The sequence below is a fragment of the Euleptes europaea genome, chromosome 5 (assembly GCF_029931775.1).
Source record: "Euleptes europaea isolate rEulEur1 chromosome 5, rEulEur1.hap1, whole genome shotgun sequence".
Taxonomy (NCBI): domain Eukaryota; kingdom Metazoa; phylum Chordata; class Lepidosauria; order Squamata; family Sphaerodactylidae; genus Euleptes; species Euleptes europaea.
The window spans coordinates 67,287,031-67,299,734 of record NC_079316.1 but is presented as its reverse complement, the minus strand read 5'-3'; the positions used below and the strand labels follow the sequence as shown (position 1 = coordinate 67,299,734).

At 41.7% G+C, this 12,704-nt stretch overlaps 1 protein-coding gene across 4 annotated transcripts in view; it reads right to left on the bottom strand.

The window, feature by feature from the left end:
• Positions 1–4,127: 4,127 nt before the first annotated feature.
• Positions 4,128–12,704, bottom strand: part of PLPP4 (phospholipid phosphatase 4) — an 87,865-nt gene continuing 79,288 nt past the window's right edge. For 3 of the 4 annotated variants that reach the window (XM_056849903.1, XM_056849902.1, XM_056849904.1), the window contains one exon: positions 4,498–4,848. In XM_056849903.1, coding sequence (XP_056705881.1) covers positions 4,649–4,848 — 200 coding nt within the window. In that variant the 3' untranslated portion in view covers positions 4,498–4,648. Of the gene's footprint in view, positions 4,213–4,497; positions 4,849–12,704 lie in introns of those variants that run through there. The other variant, XM_056849901.1, reaches the window with a different exon arrangement.

Below are 12,704 nucleotides of genomic sequence, written 5' to 3'. Positions count from 1 at the left end.
GTGTTTGTTGTGGGGAGGGGAAGGGAAGGTGATTGTAAGCCAATTTGATTCTTCCTTAAGTGGTAGAGAAAGTCAGCATATAAAAACCAACTTTTTCTTCTTCTTCAAGCCACAACATCAGCTTTTCAGGGACCAAATGGGGCTGCTGGGAGAGGGGTGAGAGTGGTAAAGATACGCTGGGAAAGATTAGCGTCATTGCAAGGGTGGTTTGCCGATGATAATATATGACAGAATTAATTTTGTGCACTGGAGAAACAGTACGCATGTCGGAAAAGGGGGGAGATTAACAGTATCCTAAAATCCTTTTGTGAATCAAGGCGGGGTTCAAACCTTTGGCTCCACCATAACCACAATTCAAAGCAACAGCCTGGAAACCACTTTGCACAACTGACAGTTCCTCTGATTTTGCCACAGCATTGCAAGCCATAGAAAAGAGATTAAAATGGCATGGGTAAAAAAAAAATCTGCATGCAAATAGCTTGCCAGGCAAAGCTGCTTTCTACCACATGGCAGGTGTTGTTGACAAGGCAGGTGTTGTTGTTGTTGTTGTTTTATTTGAATTGGGCTACTGTAAAAAGCTCTAACCTGGAAGGGCCAGGCTAACCCGATCTCGTCAAATCTTGGAAGCTATTTGGATGAGAGACCATCAAAGAATTTTAAGGTTCCTATGCAGGGAGAGCCAATAGCAAACCACTTGTGAACATCTCTTGCTTTGAAAATCCTATGGAGCTGCCATAAATTGGCTGTGACTTGACGTCACTTTACACACACACCCCATGGAAAGCCAACCTTACAGCTAGGAACTTCAAGACAGTGTATTGATTTAGTAGCACCAAAAGCTCCATCACAGTTCTGATAGTTCTCCAAAAGCCAGAAATAGAATTGTGCCAGTACAGCCCCTTTTAGCGTTCATTTACAAACTGCTTATGGAGGCTGAAATAGCATACAAGGGGTAGAAGATGGGGTTGTTGGCAAAGTGGGGAAAGGCACAGCCTCAGAGAGAAAACTCATGCCTGACCAGCTAAATCTAGCATGCCATCTGAAACCAGAGGGACAGCTATACCTCCAGCAACATGCTAAACCAAACATTACTTGAGCTTTTTCTAATTCATAAGGGCATGTTCCCATAACAAGGCTTTGGGTGTTCTCAAAGGGCATTTTCACACATGCCAAATAATGTACTTTCAATCCACTTTCAATGCACTTTGCAGCTGGATTTTACTGTGTGAAATGGCAAGATCCACTTGCAAATTATTATTAAAGTGTATTGAAAGTAGATTGAAAATGCATTATTTGGCATGTGTGAAAACGCCAAAAGCAGCCAAGAATAAAATCTGGGGCTATTTGGCCACCTAAGCCCTCTCACAGTTTTAGCTGGATTACATCACATATTTGGATTTTCAATGTTTCATATCATAGATATCTGAATTTTAAAAAATTAGAGCACCTCTATTAACAAAATTCATTCTGGAATATCTAAAAAACCCAGACAGAGCACCATCAACTGTGAAAATTCCCCTAGCAACACAAGTAACTTACAAAATAACTGATAACTGGGGACCCAAACCCTACTGGATGGGCAAAAGATACACTATTGCATATTTATTCAGTAAAGGCAAATTTTGATTCCGGTCTGGTTTTGCATCCATTTATACTTGTCCCTTCTTCCCACTCATACAGAGGTGCAAAATCCAGATTTCCATGATATATTTCACCTCCAAATACATTTACATATAGAACACAAACAAAAAGAAAGGTCTCATCCTCATTAAATTCTACAGGACTTTTCAGTATTTTTTTTCTAATTTACTCTATGGCCATTTATGCAGGGTCGATTTGGATGCTCACTCAAAGCTGCTTTTTAAAATCCGCCCTTTCAAATTACTATTCAGGGTCCCGATGCAAGAGGAGAAAGTCAAAACAAATACCACCACCTCCCCCACTCGCCTGCTCCTTCTTCCTTCGTTTGCATAGCCATTAACAATAGTTGTTTGCACAACTAAGCAGCGGCTGTGATTTTTCATGGTTCCTTCAGTGAATGCTTCGATGTGGGGGCGGAGCAAATACAAAAGGTCGCATTAAAGGGGCTCTTAAGAAATGCGAAGCAGGTATGTGCCAGCTTCCGCAGTGACAGCCGCAATGGAAATTAAAAAAAAAAATTCGGGGCACTTCAGCCTGGAACGCACTGCTAATTACCAAGCATAAATGGCCTAGGTATTCCACACATGAGTTTAGCATCCTTATTTTGAATATGCTTATATAATTCAATGGATCTTTTCTTGAGAGAGTTAATCTAATCTTTTTTTCTCATCAGAATATCACCAGTTGTCAACTAACAGATTTCCCTCACACAACTTTTCAAAATAAAATCTGACCAAAAAAAAAAAAAAAAAAGACCATCATTTACAGAAAGACACAAAGCTTGCTGAACCACAGCGTGCCTACGAGGCCACTGTATAGTCCATCAAGCCTACATTGGTTATAACAGTGACTAAGGCAGCAGCAATCCCATCTAGTCTAAAGCACCATAAAGTATAGCATTGATCAAAGCAGACTCCAATAGTTTCGCTGCCTGATCAAGCAAAACTCTTTTTGCCAGATAATCTTATGGAATATCTTCCCCCAAAATATTCTTTTTACCACAACATTACAAGGAATAGTCGGGTAGTTGACACACACACACAAATTGATGTGAGTTAATTACTCACAAGTTACTCTAAATCCAGAAAGGACAACATGCACAAAGACGGAGGACTTCACCCATGCATACCTTGCTGGGTCAGGAACTCCAAAGCTGTTCCCAGGGCCAGATTTTTTTTTCATTCAGGTCTTGGGGCTCTAAGAACTGTTGCCAAGACTAAATTAGTAACCATGCACAGCCCTGTTGAGGAGGGAGGTAAGGAAAGAAAACATCTACGGTACTCCTGGATTTGACCTCATTATATTCTACCCAGCAACTTCAGGAGATTTTGCGGAAATGATCGTCATTTGGAAAGGAATGTTTGGGCTTAGGCAAGCCTTCTATCAAGAAATGCTTGTTATGCACATTTGCAAAATGCCACAGCAGGTTCATAATCTGTCTTAAAAGGATGCTTGTTTGTCCAACGGCTGGATAACCACCCACCAAAGATTAATTCCAATTCCTACTATTTACATATATCTTGCATTACTATGTGACAAATTATGTATAGGGTTATGTCTCTCTGTGGAGTTTATCTATTCAGCCTTCTCCAGGAACCATTCTCCAGGACTTTGAAGTGAGGTCTACAATTGTTAGAATGTACGCTAACAAACAACTCCCTCACATACGCATGGGTAGTAGTATAATAGCTATCTGAGCTCTGCATTTAGGGAAGAGTTAGATTCATAATTGTTGAGGCCGCAAACAAGGCTCTTTAAAAATAAATTACTAAGTACATATGGTGCTGGAAGTCAAGCTTTCCAGAGCAGGTTCCAGGAATGGGAAAATATCCCCAGTGCTTCAGCAAGTCTACAGAAATCGTTACACAAGAATATATAGCTTACAAATTCACACACTCAATCAAAATGTGTTCTTTCACCTTGGCAATTTTTTGATATTTTTAAAGGATCACAGCTTGCTGTTTCAAAGTGAGTCATTCAGCTTGAAAATAATTACTACCGTGCTCTCAAGGAGGGGGGAACCACGCCGAATGTGTTAATACAAAGTGTCCAAGTGATCCTATCAACATATGTTATTGCCAGCTGACACTTCCAATAGCTTTGCATGGCTGTGCTGTCAACATCTTTCTCAGGAATGACTTATGCCAGCAGTCTTGGCCTTCTCCAGCTCTCATGCTTCTGTGTATTTAAAAATATCATTTCATTGTAGCCTGCTCAGAATAATCCTGTCAAAACTTGATGGGCAGCACAAAAAGTATATGCACACCATGTGAGAAGACAACCGGCAACAGAAGATTGCTGCACTTGTATACAAAGATATGAGATACAAAGAAATATATCCAAGGGCCCAATTTTGCCATCTGCTGTACACGTCTCGGGAAAGTAGGTGTGACATCGATGTCAGTTCAGATCACCCAGAACTTCTCAGCAGAAGGCATGGACCTCATTGGCAGCTGATACGGTCCACTGGATGAAAGGTCGGTCCTGAAACTGGCCCACATTCCAGATCAGCCACAGTTTCAGTGGGTGTCCTTGGATAAGCCATTCTCTTCCATTCTGTCAGCCCCACATCTATAAAATGGGAATAACAATGACCTACTGCACATGGCTGGAGCAAATGTGAATAAGCTATGGATTGTAAAGGATTCTTCACATAAAAAGTGCTAGATAAACGTTGATTAATAATAATAAACAGCATCTCACAGGTCTCGTCTCAGTGTTTGTCCCCTTGAAATGTTTCCTTCTATCAGAAACATACTTTCTGTGAACAACATTCTTTCTGTGAACAACTCTTTTATTTTGTAGGGAACAGAGCATAACAAAAGGAAGGGAAAAAAAAACAAGTGAAACCCAAGTTAGAAAGTATGCAAGTGCAAAGAAATGGAGTCATAAAGGGAAGAGGTTATGGCAGACTTACAGCTGCTGAGAGATACTATTATGCAGAGAGACCAGTTTGGATCGGCGGAATGTATGAAAGAGCTAAAAGTCCATCCTGCAGGTGTATTAGTCATACTGGACCTTCCGTGATCCCTTCTAGAGGCAGGCTGGTAGCATTATCCACTGCAGATGTTTCTTCTTTCTTCAGTGATGTCTGAACCAGAAGGCTGGCATAGGGCTTGTGACAAGCCAGGCTACTCAGAGGAGGGTAGTGTTGTCTGTAGCAAATGTAAGCAAATATGAGGCCAATGACCCCGCCAACAAAAGCATCTAAGTTGGGGAGAAAGATAACATGATAAAAATTATGCTGTTAAAACCATACTTAAGTTCAATGATTGCAAACTATGTACAATCAACTCTGGTTTACAGAGTATGGGATAGAGTGAGCGGCAAAGTTAGATGTGTGATTTATATCCACCTTTGGTTTGGATTTCTCTCTATTATTTGAAATAAATCAATAAGAAAAAATAACTTGCAGAAGGACTTCACTTTGTGTTAACCCACACCTTATTGGACATAAGTGTATGTGTGACATGTGTGTATGTCTGTGAGCACATAAACGCTTTCTGTATCTGGCATGGAACCTTCCACTGAGCAGTTTTGGGGTATTCTGCTGTTCTGAGACAAACTGCAGATTGGTGCCATATTCTTACACAAGTAGATTTGATATGTCCTGTAAGAATCTGATGGCAACCCAGCACATGTAGCCTGTATTACCATCACTTATGGTCTACTTCTATACAGATGTGTAGGGGACAGCTCTGCAACTTTAGCTTATGGCATGCACTGAACAAGATGACACATACATGTAGCAAAACAGGTGCTTCATAAAATACATGTACCCATTTTCCCTAAAAAAAAAAAAAAGTTATATCCACGTATAAAAATATAAATGTGGAAAACATCTCTAGGATTTCAATTCAGAAGGGACAACAGACTATCATGTATCAGATATTCATGGTTGGAGAATTTTCATAATAAGCAACTCATTGGAGACGACCTTATGAAGTCCCACTGGAGTGCTAATTCAGTGCTGATCTAAACATTCTAAAAATTCAGCTTATCACCAAGAACTTCAGTGACCATTTGAAAAATGTAAACATATGAACACAAACGAAAGTCCACCTATCACAGACTAGCATATAAACTCCCTTTTCACGTGAGATACGAAAGAAGATCGTGGATGGGTTTCTGCTGTTTTAAATGAAACAGTACATCTCTGAATTTCAGCTGCAGCAAGCCACATGCTTCTATACTGCTTGTGGTTTTCTGAAGAGCCTCTGCCTGATCTCCGTGGGATGATGATCAAGACAGACATTGGATCTGATCTTGCAAGCCTCTTTTTTATGTTTGTAAGTTCTTAAAGCTTTTGCTTTTAAAGACTGATATAAGATCTATAAACATTTTTAATTGGCCATCATGCCTTTAAAGGTGAACACCAATATTTCAAGACTTCACAATCAAATGGATCCTTATACCAAATAATGGGCATTATTAGGGTCACCAAGTCCCCCCTGCCCCTGGAGGGGGGACGAGGAGGGGTAGGGTTACCAGATCCAGGTTGGGAAACTCCTGGAGATTTGGAGGTGGAGCCTGGGGAGGACAGGGACCTCAATGGGGTGCAATGCCATAGAGTCCACCCTCCAAAGCATCCATTTTCTCCAGGTGAACTTATCTCTGTAGTCTGGAGATAGATGTAATTCTGTGGGATCCCCAGGTCCCACCAGGGGGCTGTCATCCCTAGGTATTATATAGGCCTCAAATAATGGTATTTAATTGTCATTAGTAAATGACAGCTATCCATGCACAATGCCTGTTTGTTCCACCTTTATTAAAATCCTTTCTGTGTACTTTTGCATTCAATTAAGAGCTATCAGACTGCGGAAAAAGGCCTTATACACATGATATTTATCACAATAAAATCAAGACATTAGTACAATATGTTTTTACTGCATGGCTGCTTTCCTTCAGGAATTCAGAAGAAAATCAATTAAATACGTCACAGTATGTTTATAGTCTCTTCCTTCAACCTTTTAAAAGTTTCTATAGAAAATCAAGCATTGTGCTGTCATTAAACAATTAACATCTTCCTGTCTCTCTATGACAACACTTTGCATTCCAACTATTCAGCATTCAGAATGACTCCCCCATGCCCTATCAGGGGACTCTTCTTTCCCCTTGAAAATAAAGCATTCCAAAGGAGATCAAACATGTTTAACACAACCAAACACTGCAAATCCTCTTGTACTCAACAGATCTGTGTGCATCTTGGGCTGTGAATGACAGCCACGTTTGAATGTGAAGCAGCCACCCCCAGAATGCTTGGGGGGATTTAAATGTCCCACTTGAGTGATTTCCAGCAAGGAGAAGATGATCCTCACAACACAACCAGTGTATCATCCACTTTACTGCCCTTATGGACATTTGCCACAAATAGTGCATGGGTAGGGAAAGGGAGGAGGAGCAGCAAGAGAAAGATTGCTAGGCTGCACATGTATATGGAAAAGAAGGGAGAGACAGAGATGGTGGTGATAGGATAGAGGGGAGGAAGAGAGTGTAGTAGGAACCTGGGATGGGAAGTGGCGTCTGAGGCAGAAGTCTGAGAAAGATTTCATTTATCTTTGGTTAAAATATTTATATCCCACACTCTCCACCAACTTTCAATAATAAAATTTAAAAGAACAGTTGGTTTTTAGATGCCAATTTTCTCAACCTTTTAAGGAGAATCAAGCCAGTTTACAATCTCTTTCCTTTCCTCTCCCCACAACAGACACCTTGTGAGGCAGGTGAGGCTGAGAGAGCTGGAAGAGAACTGTGACTAGCCCAAGGTCACCCAGCTGGCTTCATGTGTAGGAGTGGGGAAACCAACCCGGTTCACCAGATTAGAGTCCACCGCTCATATGGAGGAGTGGGGAATCAAACCCTGTTCTCCAGATTACAGTCCACTGCTCCTAACAACTATGCCACACTGGCTCTCAAAACCATAAAACATACTAAAGATAGGGCATATCACTCCAACACAACCATGAGAATAAAGCAACATTCTCAGATAAATCAGCTCAATGGGGAAATAAACCTTGGAAGAATATAGATCTCCCCTCCATTGTTGTCTCTACACTCTGGGCTCTCTCTACTTTCCACATGAGCACTCTACCCTTTCAAGCAGGGCTGCAATGCAAGGTTTTTTATGCATATGGAAAATCTAGCAGCTGCAGCCCAGCCTCCAAACTTCTTGAGAAGGATGTTTTTCTCCCCCTCCCCCTCCCCCTCCCCCTCCCCCTCCCCCTCCCCCTCCCCCTCCCCCTCCCCCTCCCTGCTGCAGCCTCCTGACCAGGAGAAGAGTCACTGGTTCCCAGCTCCATGACTGCTGAAAGCCCTCTGTATAGGGTTGCCAGGTCCCTCTTCGCCACCGGTGGGAAATTTTTGGGGCGGAGCCTGAAGAGGGCGGGGTTTGGGGAGTCCAATTGCCAAAGCGGCCATGTTCTCCAGGTGAACTGATCTCTGTCAGCTGGATATCAGTTGTAATAGCAGGAGATCTCCAGCTACTACCTGGAGGTTAGAATTCAAGGCGCAAGCACCAGAAAAAGTAAACCTAAAATATGGTAACTACAATACAAAATTGCTCTTAAAATGTATATTAAAGGTAATTACTAGCAGGCACAACCTTGGTTGAGCAAACAGGAAATTTACAAAAGGTTCAAAGTGAATTCAATATAACAGCATACAAGTTTTACACAAAGATAAATATAGGCAAAAGCGCTCAATGCATATCATAATTTCAAGTCCATGCATATAAAATTCAAGCAACGGAGACAAGACGTGGTGCAATGGAAATCCGGTATAATTCCATTTCATATAAAACTTTTTCAAGCTCTTAGTCCTTCCGTGCTAAGTTCATTCAATATATGAAGGAGTGTGCCTTTCTTGTATACATGGACGGCAAAGGAAGACGTCTAATGGACTTGAAATTATGATATGCATTGAGCACTTTTGCCTATATTTATCTTTGTGTCAAGCTTGTATGCTGTTATATTGAATTCACTTTGAACCTTTTGTAAATTTCCTGTTTGCTCAGCCAAGGTTGTGCCTGCTAGTAATTACCTTTAATATACATTTTAAGAGCAATTTTGTATTGTCGTTACCTTATTTTAGGTTTACTTTTGCTGGTGCTTGCACCTTGAATTCTAAACTCCCGAGTAGCACTTGCAGCCGAATTTTGACTACTACCTGGAGGTTGGCAAACCTAGCCAGAAGGCATTTCCAAGGTACAATTGTGACCTAGCTGCTGGGGCTTGACTGCTGTAGGTAATGATCTTGCTAGGAGGCTGCAGTCTAGCACTGACTGCAGCTTGTCCTGCTGGTCTTGCCTTGCTCCACTGCTGGCTTGGCTGATGGTGTTTAGCAGGATCTGAAAAGCAAGGGTTACCCTCAGCCTCGTGGTGAATTTTGCAGAAAGGCTGAGGTCTTGACTGTGCTCTGCCTTCTCTGTGCCCCTAGTGGCTGCAGTCAAAACTGCATTCATTTTTTAAAAAAATGCATTCCATGAATACAGGGTGATTCAGGGGCCCTCCAGCTGACTTCGGATCCCCAAATGTTGCTTCCTCAGGTCCCCCTCTTGGCCGCCCTAACTCTAAATGTAATAGATAGAATTGACATTCCTGGTGGGGTGAAAGCAACTGCTTACTTCAGGTAATTGCAACGTCACATCCTCAGTTTTGTACAATATTATACTTATTGTTCTAGAAGAGACCAGGAAGTGATCAGTGCCAAATCCCTGCACTGGGATCCTCTAAACATAATCCCATCCTTAATGCGTTCCAGTTTAAAAAACCGCAAAGATCTGTGTCGCTTGAATTTCAAGGGAGTCTCGAAGGAAATTAAAAACCAACTAGCCTCCTGGTCGCATTTCAAGTTATCACTGTTAGGTGAAATCAATTTAATTAAAATATCAATATTACCTAGATTGACCTTCCTGTTTTGGAACGTTCCAGTACTAATGCAGGAGCAAGAGCTTAAAAACATGCAAAAATATTTATCTAATTTTATTTTGAGTTACAACAAGAGACCCAGGATTAACCTTCAGGATGCTCAGGGTAAGATGATAAAAGGGGTCTAGGAATCCCCAGTATACAAAAGTATTACTATTCAGCTATAGCAGGCTGGATAACTAAATGGAGAAAGGAAGATAAAGACACAACATTAACCTTAGTTGAGCAATCCTTTGTGTCAATACCATTGAGAGTCTGGATTTTTGAATAAAAGGGGGAATCACTACTATGTAAAGGACAGTTTTGTAATTAATGCCCTAGAAAATGCCTGGACAAAGGTTAGATCCAAATTAGCTCCTGGAATAGCACTGTTGGCATCTGTTATAAGATCAAAAGTCTTTAGTCAGGCTGCAAAGGAAGGGAATTTCAATCTTGGGGAAGATCTGGGGGTGTCTGATTATAAGCCTTGAGTACCAAATGGGCAAACAATAATCACCTTTGCAGACAGCTTTAAGCAATGGGCAGATTCCTTGGTTACAGCATCTACAGATTAAAAGTTGCCTACAAATGCTTCTCATTAAAGAGGAAATAAGAGCCCAACTGACAGGTTTTGAAAAATCAGCATTAGCCAGCGAAATAAATATATCCTCTAAGATCTATTGGATGTTGATAGCAAATTGGAAAAAAAATGTAAAGAGCTCTGGATGAAAGATCTGAAAGCCCTAGTAAACCCAGAGGTTTGGGCAGGCCATGTTAAGAAGTGGTTTAAATGTACTTAAGATGCTATACCAGTGGCACCAGTCACCCCTTAAATTGGCAAAAATGTATCAAAGGGCTAAAGAGAATTGTTGGATATGTGTTGCTGTCAAGGCAAATTTTATACATGCAGCAGAGCAGTAGAATACTGTAATATGGTTGCTACAGTGATCTCTCAAGGTATAAGGAAAGTTACCATTATCCCATAAGGTTTTCCTGTTGAATTGCATGGATTTTCTTCCTAAAGAAGTCCATGGATTTGTGCTCAGTGGTGTAACATCAGCAAGATTAGTACTTGCCCAGAATTGGAAGAAGAATCATTCTTCCCCAAAGCAGAGACAATCCTGGCTTTCCTTCAACTCACTGCAACACAAAGTTCTTCAGAAGACCCCAGGAGGAATCATAGGGCTGCCAACCTCCAGGTACTAGCTGGAGATCTATTACAACTGATCTCCAGCCAATAGAGATCAGTTCCCCTGGAGAAAATGGTTGCTTTGGCAATTGGACTCTATGGCATTGTAGTCCCTCCCCACACCACACTCTCCTCAGGCTCCTCCCCAGAAATCTCCAGATATTTTCCAACCCAGAGGTGGCAACCCTAAGGAATCACCTTGACATCTGCAGAGAGTATCCTTTCTGAAACACCAGGCTCCATCATAGAAACCCATCTGGCTTGGGAAACCCTAACATTTATTTACAAAATTTACCTGCTGCCTCTCCAAAGACATGCTTAAGGTGACTTTCTGCGATTAGCTCAATGGCAGCCATTTTGTGGTGAGCAACGCATAACATGGCAGTCCTCTTTGATGCTCTTCCTGGCATCAGAATGGAAGGGGGTGGCAGCAATTGGAGGAAAAGGCCCCTCAAAGCTCTTGAGAGAGTTGGGGAGCTCCGAGGAATCCAAAGTGGGAAGAGGGGGTTTTCCTCAGCAAAAACAGCTTCCCCCATGTCATGTGAGTAGGGCTGGGACTCACTTGCCTGCTTGTAGGATGGTTACCCAAATAGGGAGCAAGGGTGGCTGGGCAGATGACTGGCCTTGTGGCAGTCACTATCTTTCAGCCTCACCTACTTCATAGGGATGTTCTGAGGATCAAATTGAGGATGGTAGATTTCCTTATGCTTCATTGAGTTCTTGGGAGGAAAAGTGAAATAAATGTGTGATTTTAAAACTTTACCTTTCAGAGATGGTTCACTGACGTGACATACTGATAAGTAGGGTTGCCAGGTCCCTCTTCACCACCGGTGGGAGGTTTTTGGGGTGGAGCCTGAGGAGGGTGTGGTGTGGGGAGGGGAGGGACTACAATACCATAAAGTCCAATTGCCAAAGCGGCTATTTTCTCCAGGGGAACTGATCTCTATTGGATGGACATCAGTTGTAATAGCAGGAGATCTTCTGCTATTACCTGGAAGTTGGCAACCCTAGTGATAAGGATGTACTTCGCAGATGCACAGAGGCACTTCCTTCAGCCCCAAGTAATCAGGGCCTTACTAATGTGTCAGATATTCAGCCACCTCCTTGTGAATTATATGTCAAAACAGCCGATAAATTATAAAAGTGTTTTTCTCTCTGAAGCAGAAGGGCTTATGACTTTGTGCTTCTTGGAACTGTCCCAAACTTATTTCATTTTCATTCTTTTTTCAGTTTAAAAAGTACAAAGAAAAAGTTGTCCCAGATTCAGTGTTGACAGTCAGTGGCCTTTTATTCACGATAATTATTTCTGCTTACCTTGTTGGTAAAATAAATTGCACTCTTTTCAGAAATGAGGAGGAAAAGCCTTGTTAAAAATAATTATATACATGCTTGGAATTTGTAATGGCAAAAATGCATTTGTCCTCAGAGATAGCCATGCTAAAACGATGAATACTTATTTTTCCACCAAGGCTGAGGCAACTCACAGTATCAATGGGGTCAATACTTATCTATGGCTTTTTAGGGAGGCTGCCCTCCTTGACTTTCACCAACAGAATCTGAGTTCCCATACACTATACTGATGGCCCTCATTGTTACCCAGCTGGGCAGTTAAGGCTCTTATCACAAAGCCACCACAGGTAATTCAGCACAATTGCCTGTCTCCTCTGAACATAAAAGACAATGGCTGAACAACAGCCTGTGGCTGTACCAAGTGATTTACTTTCCCCATGGAAGACGTGGTCCTTTCAGGTAAACATTAAGGTCACCAGAAGGGGAAAAAAAAGTTGTGAATACAGTCCCTGGCTTCCAAATGACATCTAGAATGTCGTCTCCCCTAGTTCTATCTCCTTAAACTTCAAAGGCAAGTATATGCAGCTGTAATGGACACAGCAATAATCCCCTTGGGAACACTCTATTTCCACCATACAGAAAATGTGACTGCAATTATCTGCCTCACAGCACACATTTCA